The sequence below is a fragment of the Panulirus ornatus genome, chromosome 1 (assembly GCF_036320965.1).
Source record: "Panulirus ornatus isolate Po-2019 chromosome 1, ASM3632096v1, whole genome shotgun sequence".
Classification (NCBI taxonomy): Eukaryota; Metazoa; Arthropoda; class Malacostraca; order Decapoda; family Palinuridae; genus Panulirus; species Panulirus ornatus.
In genome coordinates this window covers 14,389,197-14,406,802 of record NC_092224.1, presented here as the reverse complement: position 1 = coordinate 14,406,802, position 17,606 = coordinate 14,389,197, and the positions used below count along the sequence as shown (strand labels likewise).

General features: G+C 41.8%; 1 protein-coding gene across 1 annotated transcript in view; it reads left to right on the top strand.

The window, feature by feature from the left end:
* The window catches only part of Taf1 (TATA-box binding protein associated factor 1), a 323,621-nt gene that overhangs the window by 110,378 nt on the left and 195,637 nt on the right, over positions 1–17,606 (top strand). The window contains exon 15 of the mRNA XM_071676313.1: positions 15,942–16,093. Coding sequence (XP_071532414.1) covers positions 15,942–16,093 — 152 coding nt within the window. The remainder of the gene's footprint in view (positions 1–15,941; positions 16,094–17,606) is intronic.

Here is a 17,606-nt window from a genome sequence, read left to right as displayed (position 1 = left end):
ACTGTATCCCCATTGCCTATTCTGATCCTCTTAATATTGCCGATTGTTAAATGAGAGAAATACTGAAGATTGATTATATCATGTATTACTGTTTTCAGAAAAATTTATTTATTCTATTTATTCTATTATACTTAATCGCTGTTTCCCATGTCAGCGAGGTAGCGCAATGAAACAGATGAAGAATAGCCCAACCACTCATATACACATATATATACATGAATGCCCATACACATACATATACATACATATACATACAAATACATATCAATTTCTATATTTTTTTTTTTTTGTCGCTGTCTCCCGCGTTTGCGAGGTAGCGCAAGGAAACAGACGAAAGAAATGGCCCAACCCACCCCCATACACAATGTATATACATACACGTCCACACACGCAAATATACATACCTATACATCTCAATGTACACATATATGTACACACACAGACACATACATATATACCCATGCACACAATTCACACTGTCTGCCTTTATTCATTCCCATCGCCACCTCGCCACACATGGAATACCAACCCCCTCCCCCCTCATGTGTGTGAGGTAGCACTAGGAAAAGACAACAAAGGCCCCATTTGTTCACACTCAGTCTCTAGCTGTCATGCAATAATGCCTGAAACCACAGCTCCCTTTCCACATCCAGGCCCCACACAACTTTCCATGGTTTACCCCAGACGCTTCACATGCCCTGATTCAATCCACTGACAGCACGTCATCCCCGGTATTCCACGTCAATCCAATTCACTCTATTCCATGCCCGCCTTTCACCCTCCTGCATGTTCAGGCCCCGATCACACAAAATCTTTTTCACTCCATCTTTCCACCTCCAATTTGGTCTCCCACTTCTCCTCGTTCCCTCCACCTCCGACACATATATCCTCTTGGTCAATCTTTCCTCACTCATTCTCTCCATGTGCCCAAACCATTTCAAAACACCCTCTTCTGCTCTCTCAACCACGCTCTTTTTATTTCCACACATCTCTCTTACCCTTACATTACTTACTCGATCAAACTACCTCACACCACACATTGTCCTCAAACATCTCATTTCCAGCACATCCACCCTCCTGCGCACAACTCTATCCATAGCCCACGCCTCGCAACCATACAACATTGTTGGAACCACTATTCCTTCAAACATACCCATTTTTGCTTTCCGAGATAATGTTCTTGACTTCCACACATTCTTCAAGGCTCCCAGGATTTTCGCCCCCTCCCCCACCCTATGTTTCACTTCCGCTTCCATGGTTCCATCCGCTGCCAGATCCACTCCCAGATATCTAAAACACTCTACTTCCTCCAGTTTTTCTCCATTCAAACTTACCTCCCAATTGACTTGACCCTCAACCCTACTGTACCTAATTACCTTGCTCTTATTCACATTTACTCTTAACTTTCTTCTTTCACACACTTTACCAAAACTCAGTCACCAGCTTCTGCAGTTTCTCACATGAATCAGCCACCAGCGCTGTGTCATCAGCGAACAACAACTGACTCACTTCCCAAGTTCTCTCATCCACAACAGACTTCATACTTGCCCCTCTTTCCAAAACTCTTGCATTCACCTCCCTAACAACCCCATCCATAAACATATTAAACAACCATGGAGACATCACACACCCCTGCCGCAAACCTACATTCACTGAGAACCAATCACTTTCCTCTCTTCCTACACGTACACATGCCTTACATCCTCGATAAAAACTTTTCACTGCTTCTAACAACTTGCCTTCCACACCATATATTCTTAATACCTTCCACAGAGCATCTCTATCAACTCTATCATATGCCTTCTCCAGATCCATAAATGCTACATACAAATCCATTTGCTTTTCTAAGTATTTCTCACATACATTCTTCAAAGCAAACACCTGATCCACACATCCTCTACCACTTCTGAAACCACACTGCTCTTCTCCAATCTGATGCTCTGTACATGCCTTCACCCTCTCAATCAATACCCTCCCATATAATTTACCAGGAATACTCAACAAACTTATACCTCTGTAATTTGAGCACTCACTCTTATCCCCTTTGCCTTTGTACAATGGCACTATGCACGCATTCCGCCAATCCTCAGGCACCTCACCATGAGTCATACATACATTAAATAACCTTACCAACCAGTCAGTAATACAGTCACCCCCTTTTTTAATAATTCCACTGCAATACCATCCAAACCTGCTGCCTTGCCGGCTTTCATCTTCCGCAAAGCTTTTACTACCTCTTCTCTGTTTACCAAATCATTTTCCCTAACCCTCTCACTTTGCACACCACCTCGACCAAAACACCCTATATCTGCCACTCTATCATCAAACACATTCAACAAACCTTCAAAATACTCACTCCATCTCCTTCTCACATCACCACTACTTGTTATCACCTCCCCATTTGCACCCTTCACTAAGTTCCCATTTGCTCCCTTGTCTTACGCACTTTATTTACCTCCTTCCAGAACATCTTTTTATTCTCCCTAAAATTTAATGATACTCTCTCACCCCAACTCTCATTTGCCCTCTTTTTCACCTCTTGCACTTTTCTCTTGACCTCCTGTCTCTTTCTTTTATACATCAATTGCATTTTTTCCCTGCAAAAATCGTCCAAATGCCTCTCTCTTCTCTTTCACTAATAAACTTACTTCTTCATCCCACCACACTACCCTTTCTAATCAATTCACCTCCCACGCTTCTCATGCCACAAGCATCTTCTGCACAATCAATCTCTGATTCCCTAAATACATCCCATTCCTCCCCCACTCCCCTTACTTCCATTGTTCTCACCTTTTTCCATTCTGTACTCAGTCTCTCCTGGTACTTCCTCACACAAGTCTCCTTCCCAAGCTCACTTACTCTCACCACCCTCTTCACCCCAACATTCACTCTTCTTTTCTGAAAACCCATACAAATCTTCACCTTCGCCTCCACAAGATAATGATCAGGAATGGGATGTGTTTAGGGAATCAGTGATGGATTGCGCAAAAGATGCTTGTGGCATGAGAAGAGTGGGAGGTGGGTTGATTAGAAAGGGTAGTGAGTGGTGGGATGAAGAAGTAAGATTATTAGTGAAAGAGAAGAGAGAGGCATTTGGACGATTTTTGCAGGGAAAAAATGCAATTGAGTGGGAGATGTATAAAAGAAAGAGACAGGAGGTCAAGAGAAAGGTGCAAGAGGTGAAAAAGAGGGCAAATGAGAGTTGAGGTGAGAGAGTATCATTAAATTTTAGGGAGAATAAAAAGATGTTCTGGAAGGAGGTAAATAAAGTGCATAAGACAAGGGAGCAAATGGGAACTTCAGTGAAGGGCGCAAATGGGGAGGTGATAACAAGTAGTGGTGATGTGAGAAGGAGATGGAGTGAGTATTTTGAAGGTTTGTTGAATGTGTTTGATGATAGAGTGGCAGATATAGGGTGTTTTGGTCGAGGTGGTGTGCAAAGTGAGAGGGTTAGGGAAAATGATTTGGTAAACAGAGGATGTGGGGATCAGGTGTTTGTTTTGAAGAATGTATTTGAGAAATAATTTGAAAAACAGATGGATTTGTATGTAGTATTTATGGATTTGGAGAAGGCATATGATAGAGTTGATAGAGATGCTTCGTGGAAGGTAATAAGAGTATATGGTGTGGGAGGTAAGTTGCTAGAATCAGTGAAAAGTTTTTACCAAGGTTGTAAAGCATATGTACAAGTAGGAAGGGAGGAAAGTGATTTGTTCCCAATGAATGTTGGTTTGCGGCAGGGTTGTGTGATGTCTCCATGGTTGTTTAATTTGTTATGGATGGGGTTGTTAGGGAGGTGAATGCAAGAGTTTTGGAGAGAGGGGCAAGTATGCAGTCTATTGTGGATGAGAAGGCTTGGGAAGTGAGTCAGTTGTTGTTTGTGGATGATACAGCTCTGGTTGCTGATTCAGGTGAGAAACTGCAGAAGTTGGTGACTGAGTTTGGTAAATTGTGTGAAAGAAGAAAGCTGAGAGTAAATGTGAATAAGAGCAAGGTTATTAGGTTCAGTAGGGTTGAGGGACAAGTTAACTGGGAGTTAAGTTTGAATGGAGAAAAACTGGATGAAGTGAAGTGTTTAGATATCTGGAAGTGTATTTAGCAGTGGATGGAACCATGGAAGTTGAAGTGAGTCATAGGGTGGGGGAGGGGGCGAAGGTTCTTGGAGCGTTAAAGAATGTGTGGAAGTCGAGACCATTATCTTGGAAAGCAAAAATGGGTATGTTTGAAGGAATAGTGGTTCCAACAATGTTATATGGTTGCGAGGCATGGGCTATAGATAGGTTGTGTGGAGGAGGGTGGATGTGTTAGAAATGAAATGTTTGAGGACAATATGTGGTGTGAGGTGGTTTGATTGAGTAAGTAATGAAAGGGTAAGAGAGATGTGTGGTAATAAAAAGAGTGTGTTTGAAAGAGCAGAAGAGGGGTTGTTTAAATGGTTTGGTTACGTGGAGAGAATGAGTGAGGAAAGATTGACAAAGAGGATATATGTGTCAGATGTAGAGGGAATGAGGAGAAATGGGAGACTAAACTGGAGGTGGAAGGATGGAGTGAAAAAGATTTTGAGCGATCGGGGCCTGAACATACAGGAGGGTGAAAGGCGTGCAGGATTAGAGTGCATTGGATTGATGTGGTATACCAGGGTTGACGTGCTGTCAATGGATTGAACCAGGGCATGTGAAGTGTCTGGGGTAAACCATAGAAAGTTTTGTGGGGCCTGGATGTGGAAAGGGAGCTGCGGTTTTGATGAATTACACATGACAGCTAGAGACTGAGTGTGAACGAATGTGGCCTTTGTTGTCTTTTTGTGGCGTTACCTTGCGCAAGCACGGTAAGAGGGGGGGTGCTATTTCATGTGTAGCAGGATGGTGACGGGATTGGATGAAGGCAGCAAGTATGAATATGTACATGTGTTTTCTATGTATATGTCTGTGTATGTATATGTATGTATACATTGAAGTGTATAGGTATGTATATGTTCTGTGTGGGCATCTATGTATATACATGTGTATGTAAGTGGGTTGGGCTATTCTTTTGTCTGTTTCCTTGCACTACCTTGCTAACGTGGGAGACAGCAACTAAGTATATATACAGATAAATAAATAACATCAACAATTTTATGAACACAATAAAGGAAAATATAAGTGATCTTTCAATTTACATGATATGACTGGCATGTAATGAAACTGTTGACAGAATTACTGATAGTTTGGTCCATCACCTTCCCCTTCGGTGTATGATCGTGCATTTCATCAAAGAATTTATGAAGCATAAACGTCATTATTTCCAAACCATAAAGGGGAGACAATGAGTTTTGTTCCTCAAGTATTGGTAGGGAAGCCGAAGTCTTGTTCCAGCCTTAGCTGTTGGGGGATGGGAAGAGCCTTGTTCCTCAGATACTAGTGGGGGAAGCAGTGAGCCAGTAGGAAGTAGTTGGTTGGCAGCTAATGACCAGGGAGGTATTTTACTAGTACTTACCTGCCTGGGTGTTGGGAGGGTTAGTGACGTGCTTAGTGAGCCAGCACTTCAGTGATTGTCAAGTTGCATTCCTCTAACATTATCTACTGGCATTCTGTTGACAAATGTACAGTCTCTCCTTGTCATATGTAACACTTGATAACACTTAAGTCACACAGCTCATTCTTCATAACTAGATTTTCTTGTGGTGAGCATTATTTGCTTGCCCTTCCTTTTGGCAAAATGGTAGGAGCAATAGATAGAGGTGATAGGTAGGAACATTTAGGCAGGAGCAGTAGGTAGATATTTTAGGTAGAAGTAGTTTGATAGAGCATTAGATAATAGTCAGTAGGAACATTAGGTAGGGGCCTCAGCAAACACTGCGCTAAAAGCTTACAAGGAGCACTAGAGTTCACTAGTTGTGGAGACTCTGTTGCTGTGGCTACCCCTTTGAGGGAGTTACAACTGGAATGGGCATCAGAGATATACATAGATAGATAGAAGCAAGGAGCCTTGTTCCTCAGGTACTTGTTGGGTAGGCAAGGATCCTTGTTCCACAGATACTGGTATAGGGAGTGAGGAGCCTTTTTCCTCAGATACTGATGGTGGAGGCACTTTATTAAGTCATCCTCTATAGCAACTAGAGCATTGCATTGTGTGTGTTCCATCAAAACTTCAATGAATAAAATAAATTATTCTAGATCATATACATCCTTCAAGCATGCTGACGTAGAGATTCATACACTGTGGCTGCCACAGTCCTCTAATTTGTAAATGCAAGTTTGAATTTCTTGATTTATTGTGATTACTGTAATCATCATTATGAGGCTCAAGTATAAGTTTATGATCATGATCATTATATGCCTTTATATCTCAACTTTCCCTCTAACTCTATATTTTTTCTTCCATGTAGCTGTTCATTTATATTTGGTGCTGCCAAATGCTAAGTAACATGTTATGAAATTGATATGTATATTATATTTTTTTCAGAAAAATCTCTCATATGGAAAGGCATCAAACTGATAAAGGTTTTTCAAATCTAGTGGAAATAAGTACACTGAGGTCACAGTAGATACCTAGAGTAGCCACAGTTTGTTAAAGGAGTAGATTCTGTATACATAAGATATGAATATAAAATTCTTTGTTCATATGTGGCTTATTTGTTGCAAGTTGAGAACATACCCTTATTCTCAAATGTCTTAGGTGTAAAATTTCTCAGCTTTAACTCACACATGTTAGGGGATGGTATTGTACTAGATTGCTCATGTGTGAAATTCACCTTAAATGAACTACTTATTTATTGATAAAGTTGTAAATGGTAGACTTTTTTCCATTTCAGATATATTGTTCCAATGTATCAGGTCATTATTTTGACAATCAGCTAGATGGAAGTGTGTGATATCATACTTGATTATATTTTTCAGGTGACCATTACAGATTTCTTAATTATCAGAAGTCGAAACAGTTACTGCATTCGAGAGTTAGATGGTGTCTTTACAGTTGGACAACAGTGTCCTCTGTATGAAGTCCCAGGACCAAATTCCAAAAGAGCCAACAACTTCATCAGGGACTTTTTACAGGTACTGTATCCCCATTGCCTATTCTGATCCTCTTAATATTGCCGATTGTTAAATGAGAGAAATACTGAAGATTGATTATATCATGTATTACTGTTTTCAGAAAAATTTATTTATTCTATTTATTCTATTATACTTAATCGCTGTTTCCCATGTCAGCGAGGTAGCGCAATGAAACAGATGAAGAATAGCCCAACCACTCATATACACATATATATACATGAATGCCCATACACATACATATACATACATATACATACAAATACATATCAATTTCTATATTTTTTTTTTTTTGTCGCTGTCTCCCGCGTTTGCGAGGTAGCGCAAGGAAACAGACGAAAGAAATGGCCCAACCCACCCCCATACACAATGTATATACATACACGTCCACACACGCAAATATACATACCTATACATCTCAATGTACACATATATGTACACACACAGACACATACATATATACCCATGCACACAATTCACACTGTCTGCCTTTATTCATTCCCATCGCCACCTCGCCACACATGGAATACCAACCCCCTCCCCCCTCATGTGTGTGAGGTAGCACTAGGAAAAGACAACAAAGGCCCCATTTGTTCACACTCAGTCTCTAGCTGTCATGCAATAATGCCTGAAACCACAGCTCCCTTTCCACATCCAGGCCCCACACAACTTTCCATGGTTTACCCCAGACGCTTCACATGCCCTGATTCAATCCACTGACAGCACGTCATCCCCGGTATTCCACGTCAATCCAATTCACTCTATTCCATGCCCGCCTTTCACCCTCCTGCATGTTCAGGCCCCGATCACACAAAATCTTTTTCACTCCATCTTTCCACCTCCAATTTGGTCTCCCACTTCTCCTCGTTCCCTCCACCTCCGACACATATATCCTCTTGGTCAATCTTTCCTCACTCATTCTCTCCATGTGCCCAAACCATTTCAAAACACCCTCTTCTGCTCTCTCAACCACGCTCTTTTTATTTCCACACATCTCTCTTACCCTTACATTACTTACTCGATCAAACTACCTCACACCACACATTGTCCTCAAACATCTCATTTCCAGCACATCCACCCTCCTGCGCACAACTCTATCCATAGCCCACGCCTCGCAACCATACAACATTGTTGGAACCACTATTCCTTCAAACATACCCATTTTTGCTTTCCGAGATAATGTTCTTGACTTCCACACATTCTTCAAGGCTCCCAGGATTTTCGCCCCCTCCCCCACCCTATGTTTCACTTCCGCTTCCATGGTTCCATCCGCTGCCAGATCCACTCCCAGATATCTAAAACACTCTACTTCCTCCAGTTTTTCTCCATTCAAACTTACCTCCCAATTGACTTGACCCTCAACCCTACTGTACCTAATTACCTTGCTCTTATTCACATTTACTCTTAACTTTCTTCTTTCACACACTTTACCAAAACTCAGTCACCAGCTTCTGCAGTTTCTCACATGAATCAGCCACCAGCGCTGTGTCATCAGCGAACAACAACTGACTCACTTCCCAAGTTCTCTCATCCACAACAGACTTCATACTTGCCCCTCTTTCCAAAACTCTTGCATTCACCTCCCTAACAACCCCATCCATAAACATATTAAACAACCATGGAGACATCACACACCCCTGCCGCAAACCTACATTCACTGAGAACCAATCACTTTCCTCTCTTCCTACACGTACACATGCCTTACATCCTCGATAAAAACTTTTCACTGCTTCTAACAACTTGCCTTCCACACCATATATTCTTAATACCTTCCACAGAGCATCTCTATCAACTCTATCATATGCCTTCTCCAGATCCATAAATGCTACATACAAATCCATTTGCTTTTCTAAGTATTTCTCACATACATTCTTCAAAGCAAACACCTGATCCACACATCCTCTACCACTTCTGAAACCACACTGCTCTTCTCCAATCTGATGCTCTGTACATGCCTTCACCCTCTCAATCAATACCCTCCCATATAATTTACCAGGAATACTCAACAAACTTATACCTCTGTAATTTGAGCACTCACTCTTATCCCCTTTGCCTTTGTACAATGGCACTATGCACGCATTCCGCCAATCCTCAGGCACCTCACCATGAGTCATACATACATTAAATAACCTTACCAACCAGTCAGTAATACAGTCACCCCCTTTTTTAATTAATTCCACTGCAATACCATCCAAACCTGCTGCCTTGCCGGCTTTCATCTTCCGCAAAGCTTTTACTACCTCTTCTCTGTTTACCAAATCATTTTCCCTAACCCTCTCACTTTGCACACCACCTCGACCAAAACACCCTATATCTGCCACTCTATCATCAAACACATTCAACAAACCTTCAAAATACTCACTCCATCTCCTTCTCACATCACCACTACTTGTTATCACCTCCCCATTTGCACCCTTCACTAAGTTCCCATTTGCTCCCTTGTCTTACGCACTTTATTTACCTCCTTCCAGAACATCTTTTTATTCTCCCTAAAATTTAATGATACTCTCTCACCCCAACTCTCATTTGCCCTCTTTTTCACCTCTTGCACTTTTCTCTTGACCTCCTGTCTCTTTCTTTTATACATCAATTGCATTTTTTCCCTGCAAAAATCGTCCAAATGCCTCTCTCTTCTCTTTCACTAATAAACTTACTTCTTCATCCCACCACACTACCCTTTCTAATCAATTCACCTCCCACGCTTCTCATGCCACAAGCATCTTCTGCACAATCAATCTCTGATTCCCTAAATACATCCCATTCCTCCCCCACTCCCCTTACTTCCATTGTTCTCACCTTTTTCCATTCTGTACTCAGTCTCTCCTGGTACTTCCTCACACAAGTCTCCTTCCCAAGCTCACTTACTCTCACCACCCTCTTCACCCCAACATTCACTCTTCTTTTCTGAAAACCCATACAAATCTTCACCTTCGCCTCCACAAGATAATGATCAGGAATGGGATGTGTTTAGGGAATCAGTGATGGATTGCGCAAAAGATGCTTGTGGCATGAGAAGAGTGGGAGGTGGGTTGATTAGAAAGGGTAGTGAGTGGTGGGATGAAGAAGTAAGATTATTAGTGAAAGAGAAGAGAGAGGCATTTGGACGATTTTTGCAGGGAAAAAATGCAATTGAGTGGGAGATGTATAAAAGAAAGAGACAGGAGGTCAAGAGAAAGGTGCAAGAGGTGAAAAAGAGGGCAAATGAGAGTTGAGGTGAGAGAGTATCATTAAATTTTAGGGAGAATAAAAAGATGTTCTGGAAGGAGGTAAATAAAGTGCATAAGACAAGGGAGCAAATGGGAACTTCAGTGAAGGGCGCAAATGGGGAGGTGATAACAAGTAGTGGTGATGTGAGAAGGAGATGGAGTGAGTATTTTGAAGGTTTGTTGAATGTGTTTGATGATAGAGTGGCAGATATAGGGTGTTTTGGTCGAGGTGGTGTGCAAAGTGAGAGGGTTAGGGAAAATGATTTGGTAAACAGAGAAGAGGTAGTAAAAGCTTTGCGGAAGATGGAAGCCGGCAAGGCAGCAGGTTTGGATGGTATTGCAGTGGAATTTATTAAAAAAGGGGGTGACTGTATTATTGACTGGTTGGTAAGGTTATTTAATGTATGTATGACTCATGGTGAGGTGCCTGAGGATTGGCGGAATGCGTGCATAGTGCCATTGTACAAAGGCAAAGGGGATAAGTGTGAGTGCTCAAATTACAGAGGTATAAGTTTGTTGAGTATTCCTGGTAAATTATATGAGAGGGTATTGATTGAGAGGGTGAAGGCATTGTACAGAGCATCAGATTGGGGAAGAGCAGTGTGGTTTCAGAAGTGGTAGAGGATGTGTGGATCAGGTGTTTGCTTTGAAGAATGTATGTGAGAAATACTTAGAAAAGCAAATGGATTTGTATGTAGCATTTATGGATCTGGAGAAGGCATATGGTAGAGTTGATAGAGATGCTCTGTGGAAGGTATTAAGAATATATGGTGTGGGAGGCAAGTTGTTAGAAGCAGTGAAAAGTTTTTATCGAGGATGTAAGGGATGTGTACGTGTAGGAAGAGAGGAAAGTGATTGGTTCTCAGTGAATGTAGGTTTGCAGCAGGGGTGTGTGATGTCTCCATGGTTGTTTAATTTGTTTATGGATGGGGTTGTTAGGGAGGTGAATGCAAGAGTTTTGGAAAGAGGGGCAAGTATGAAGTCTGTTGGGGATGAGAGAGCTTGGGAAGCGAGTCAGTTGTTGTTCGCTGATGATACAGCGCTGGTGGCTGATTCATGTGAGAAACTGCAGAAGCTGGTGACTGAGTTTGGTAAAGTGTGTGAAAGAAGAAAGTTAAGAGTAAATGTGAATAAGAGCAAGGTAATTAGGTACAGTAGGGTTGAGGGTCAAGACAATTGGGAGGTAAGTTTGAATGGAGAAAAACTGGAGGAAGTGAAGTGTTTTAGATATCTGGGAGTGGATCTGGCAGCGGATGGAACCATGGAAGCGGAAGTTGATCATAGGGTGGGGGAGGGGGTGAAAATCCTGGGAGCCTTGAAGAATGTGTGGAAGTCGAGAACATTATCTCGGAAAGCAAAAATGGGTATGTTTGAAGGAATAGTGGTTCCAACAATGTTGTATGGTTGCGAGGCGTGGGCTATGGATAGAGTTGTGCGTAGGAGGATGGATGTGCTGGAAATGAGATGTTTGAGTACAATATGTGGTGTGAGGTGGTTTGATCGAGTAAGTAACGTAAGGGTAAGAGAGATGTGTGGAAATAAAAAGAGCGTGGTTGAGAGAGCAGAAGAGGGTGTTTTGAAATGGTTTGGGCGCATGGAGAGAATGAGTGAGGAAAGATTGACCAAGAGATATGTGTTGGAGGTGGAGGGAACGAGGAGAAGTGGGAGACCAAATTGGAGGTGGAAAGATGGAGTGAAAAAGATTTTGTGTGATCGGGGCCTGAACATGCAGGAGGGTGAAAGGAGGGCAAGGAATAGAGTGAATTGGATCGATGTGGTATACCGGGGTTGACGTGCTGTCAGTGGATTGAATCAGGGCATGTGAAGTGTCTGGGGTAAACCATGGAAAGCTGTGTAGGTATGTATATTTGCGTGTGTGGACGTATGTATATACATGTGTATGGGGGTGGGTTGGGCCATTTCTTTCGTCTGTCTCCTTGCGCATTCCTCGCGTGTCGTAGAAAGCGACTAGAGGGGACGGGAGCGGGGGGCCAGAAATCCTCCCCTCCTTGTATATTTTTAACTTTCTAAAATGGGAAACAGAAGAAGGAGTCACGCGGGGAGTGCTCATCCTCCTCGAAGGCTCAGACTGGGGTGTCTAAATGTGTGTGGATGTAACCAAGAGGTGAAAAAAGGAGAGATAGGTAGTATGTTTGAGGAAAGGAACCTGGATGTTTTGGCTCTGAGTGAAACGAAGCTCAAGGGTAAAGGGGAAGAGTGTTTTGGGAATGTCTTGGGAGTAAAGTCAGGGGTTAGTGAGAGGACAAGAGCAAGGGAAGGAGTAGCAGTACTCCTGAAACAGGAGTTGTGGGAGTATGTGATAGAATGTAAGAAAGTAAATTCTAGATTAATATGGGTAAAACTGAAAGTTGATGGAGAGAGATGGGTGATTATTGGTGCATATGCACCTGGGCATGAGAAGAAAGATCATGAGAGGCAAGTGTTTTGGGAGCAGCTGAATGAGTGTGTTAGTGGTTTTGATGCACGAGACTGGGTTATAGTGATGGGTGATTTGAATGCAAAGGTGAGTAATGTGGCAGTTGAGGGAATAATTGGTATACATGGGGTGTTCAGTGTTGTAAATGGAAATGGTGAAGAGCTTGTAGATTTATGTGCTGAAAAAGGACTGGTGATTGGGAATACCTGGTTTAAAAAGCGAGATATACATAAGTATTCGTATGTAAGTAGGAGAGATGGCCAGAGAGCGTTATTGGATTACGTGTTAATTGACAGGTGCGCGAAAGAGAGACTTTTGGATGTTAATGTGCTGAGAGGTGGAACTGGAGGGATGTCTGATCATTATCTTGTGGAGGCTAAGGTGAAGATTGGTATGGGTTTTCAGAAAAGAAGAGTTAATGTTGGGGTGAAGAGGGTGGTGAGAGTAAGTGAGCTTGGGAAGGAGACTCGTGTGAGGAAGTACCAGGAGAGACTGAGTACAGAATGGAAAAAGGTGAGAACAATGGAAGTAAGGGGAGTGGGGGAGGAATGGGATGTATTTAGGGAATCAGTGATGGATTGCGCAAAAGATGCTTGTGACAAGAGAAGAGTGGGAGGTGGGTTGGCTAGAAAGGGTTGTGAGTTGTAGGATGAAGAAGTAAGATTATTAGTGAAAGAGAAGAGAGAGGCATTTGGACGATTTTTGCAGGGAAAAAATGCAATTGAGTGGGAGATGTATAAAAGAAAGAGACAGGAGGTCAAGAGAAAGGTGCAAGAGGTGAAAAAGAGGGCAAATGAGAGTTGGGGTGAGAGAGTATCATTAAATTTTAGGGAGAATAAAAAGATGTTCTGGAAGGAGGTAAATAAAGTGCGTAAGACGCAGGAGCAAATGGGAACTTCAGTGAAGGGCGCAAATGGGGAGGTGATAACAAGTAGTGGTGATGTGAGAAGGAGATGGAGTGAGTATTTTGAAGGTTTGTTGAATGTGTTTGATGATAGAGGGGCAGATATAGGGTGTTTTGGTCGAGGTGGTGTGCAAAGTGAGAGGGTTAGGGAAAATGATTTGGTAAACAGAAAAGAGGTAGTAAAAGCTTTGCGGAAGATGAAAGCCGGCAAGGCAGCAGGTTTGGATGGTATTGCAGTGGAATTTATTAAAAAAGGGGGTGACTGTATTATTGACTGGTTGGTAAGGTTATTTAATGTATGTATGACTCATGGTGAGGTGCCTGAGGATTGGCGGAATGCGTGCATAGTGCCATTGTACAAAGGCAAAGGGGATAAGTGTGAGTGCTCAAATTACAGAGGTATAAGTTTGTTGAGTATTCCTGGTAAATTATATGGGAGGGTATTGATTGAGAGGGTGAAGGCATGTACAGAGCATCAGATTGGAGAAGAGCAGTGTGGTTTCAGAAGTGGTAGAGGATGTGTGGATCAGGTGTTTGCTTTGAAGAATGTATGTGAGAAATACTTAGAAAAGCAAATGGATTTGTATGTAGCATTTATGGATCTGGAGAAGGCATATGGTAGAGTTGATAGAGATGCTCTGTGGAAGGTATTAAGAATATATGGTGTGGGAGGCAAGTTGTTAGAAGCAGTGAAAAGTTTTTATCGAGGATGTAAGGGATGTGTACGTGTAGGAAGAGAGGAAAGTGATTGGTTCTCAGTGAGTGTAGGTTTGCGGCAGGGGTGTGTGATGTCTCCATGGTTGTTTAATTTGTTTATGGATGGGGTTGTTAGGGAGGTGAATGCAAGAGTTTTGGAAAGAGGGGCAAGTATGAAGTCTGTTGGGGATGAGAGAGCTTGGGAAGCGAGTCAGTTGTTGTTCGCTGATGATACAGCGCTGGTGGCTGATTCATGTGAGAAACTGCAGAAGCTGGTGACTGAGTTTGGTAAAGTGTGTGAAAGAAGAAAGGTAAGAGTAAATGTGAATAAGAGCAAGGTAATTAGGTACAGTAGGGTTGAGGGTCAAGTCAATTGGGAGGTAAGTTTGAATGGAGAAAAACTGGAGGAAGTAAAGTGTTTTAGATATCTGGTAGTGTATCTGGCAGCGGATGGAACCATGGAAGCGGAAGTGGATCATAGGGTGGGGGAGGGGGTGAAAATCCTGGGAGCCTTGAAGAATGTGTGGAAGTCGAGAACATTATCTCGGAAAGAAAGAGGTAGGAGGTTAAGAGATAGGTGCAAGAGGTGAAAAAGAGGGCACATAAGAGTTGGGGTGAGAGAGTATCATTAGATTTTAGGGCGAATAAAAAGATGTTTTGGAAGGAGGTAAATAAAGTGCATGAGACATGAGAACATATAGGAACATCGGTGAAGGGGGCTAATGGGGAGTCAGCAACAAGTAGTGGTGAAGTGAGAAGGAGATTGAGTGAGTATTTTGAAGGTTTGTTGAATGTGTTTGATGATAAGTGGCAGTTATAGGGTGTTTTGGTCAAGGTGGTGTGCGAAGTGAGAGGATCAATGAGAATGGTTTGGTGAACAGAGAAGAGGCATTGAAAGCTTTGTGGAAGATGAAAGCCAGCAAGTCGGCGGGTTTGGATGGCATTGCAGTGGAATTTATTAAGAAAGGGAATGACTGTGCTGTTGACTGGTTGGTAAGGATATTCAATGGATGTATGGTTCATGGTGAAGGGCCTGAGGATTGGCAGAATGCATGCATAGTGCCATTGTACAAAGGGAAAGGGGATAAAGGTGAGTGTTCAAATTACAGAGGTATACGTTTGTTGAGTATTCCTGGGAAATTACATAGGAGGGTACTGATTGAGAGTTAAAGGCATGTACAGAGCATCAGACTGAGGAAGAGCAGTGTGTTTTCTTTGAAGAATTTATGTGAGAAATACATAGAAAAACAGATGGGTTTGTATGAAGCATTTATGGATCTGGAGAAGGCATATGACAGTGTTGATAGAGATGCTTTGTAGAAGGTATTAAGAGTATATGGTGTGGGTGGTAAGTTGTTAGAAGCAGTGAAAAAAGTTTTTATCCAGGATGTAAGGCAGGTGTAGGAGTAGGAAGCGAGGAAAGTGATTGGTTCTCAGTGAATGTCGGATTGCAGCAGGGATGTGTGATGTCTTCATGGCTGTTTAATTTGTTTATGGATGGGGTTGCTACCTATTCCAGAAGGGAATAGGTATTAGGGAGGTAGATATATGGAATGTAAGTATGCAAACAAGACCATTGTTTATCTGCTCCTGATTCTACCTCCTTAGGGCAAGGAATGGCATTTAGCTATAAATAAACATTTGTAACTTTCCTTTACTGTTTTCAGGTATTTATATATCGTTTGTTTTGGAAGAGCAAAGACAATCCACGGAGAATAAAAATGGATGAAATTAAGAGAGCTTTTCCTGCCCATTCTGAGAGTTCAATCCGAAAGAGACTCAAACCATGTGCTGATTTCAAGCGCACAGGTGTAGACAGGTTGGTATTCATTATCATGCACTGTTCATTGTTGATAGATGATTTTGTGCTTTTAACATTTATTTCCAAAATTTCTTTGGGTATCTTTTTGTAAAGTCTGAAAAAGTGCACATAGACATAAATGGTGAGGATATATCCTCATTTACCAAAATTTGCACACTAGGATTAGGAAAAGAAAACCTCATGTACATCTCTCTTCATTAAACCATATTGTAAGGAAGTAGTATTTACCATGTCACCCAAGGGGAATTGGATCATTTTTGTCATGGAAATATTGTTGAAAGTTGCCTTTTGATCTGGGAGTGGCAGGCAAATGAATGCAACTCCAAGCATTCTCTCTGGTTAGCCCATACCTTTCATTAGCTGAAACATATTTGCATTCATTAATGTTTTCAGTCCAAACAGTTGGTTTTGCTAAGCCTTGCTCACTCAGTTTTGTGTGTTTACACAGGGTTGGGTGTGGGATGGTTGTCTGGAAAGTTTTTTTTTCTTGCTCATGTTCTTGAAAATGATGAGATGATTTGAAGGGAATATATTATTTTTGGAGGATTTTGAAGGAATTTATTCTTTCAATGAAGAGCTGTGGGAGAAGATAGATACTGATGGAAGATGACCGTTATACAAAAACCCTATCCTGCAGGCAGTACTGAAGTGACCCCTTATAACCTTGGCCTGGAAATGGTATTTGAATCCCTTGACAGGGACTCTTATTCAGTAAATGAATCAGAGGAATAGAGCCGGGCCCACTGTTTCAGAGATTTTCTGAGAAATTTCTAAATTTTTGAGATACTGTGTTTGATTGAAAAGGTAAGTTGTTCAGAAATCTTTAATACTTTAAACCATTGATTCCTAGCTGAGGTGTTGTGGCACCTTAAGGTGCCACAGAAATTTCCACATAGATTATTGTACAATGATATTGCAACAATTTCAGTAAACTTCATGGAGAATGAGAAATTGTTTTGCAAAGAGGTTGATAGTGTGAGAAAAATAAGAGAACAAATGGGAATATTGGTGCAAGGGCAAATTGTGAAGAGATGAAGTGAAGAAGAGATGGAATGAGTATTTTGAAAAATGTTTGAATGTGTTTCATGACAGGATGGCAGATGTAAGGTGCTTGGGTCGAGGAGGTTTATGAAGCGAGTCATGGCATGTGGTTTGGTGGAAAGGGAAGAGGTGGCGAAAGCCTTGCTTAATATGAATTGTGGCAAAGCAGCTGAGTTGGATGCCATTGCAGTTGATTCTTTTTTTTTTTTTTTTTTGTTCTTTAGAGGCTCTAGTTGTTGACAAAAGTCCACTTCAAGGCCGGGACTTTTGAAATATAGAGAGGATTATGAAAGGGAAAGTATTTATGAATGTTGGAGGAAGTGAAAAACCTGTCTGACATGAGAAGGTAGAATGTTCCCAAGTTTCGAGGTGTAGGGAAAGAAACACTTATTAAAACAGCCTACCTTTGAGTTGCCAGCAGCCATGCAATAATCATGTGATGCAGCAGCTTGTTGAGTATCACTTGGTC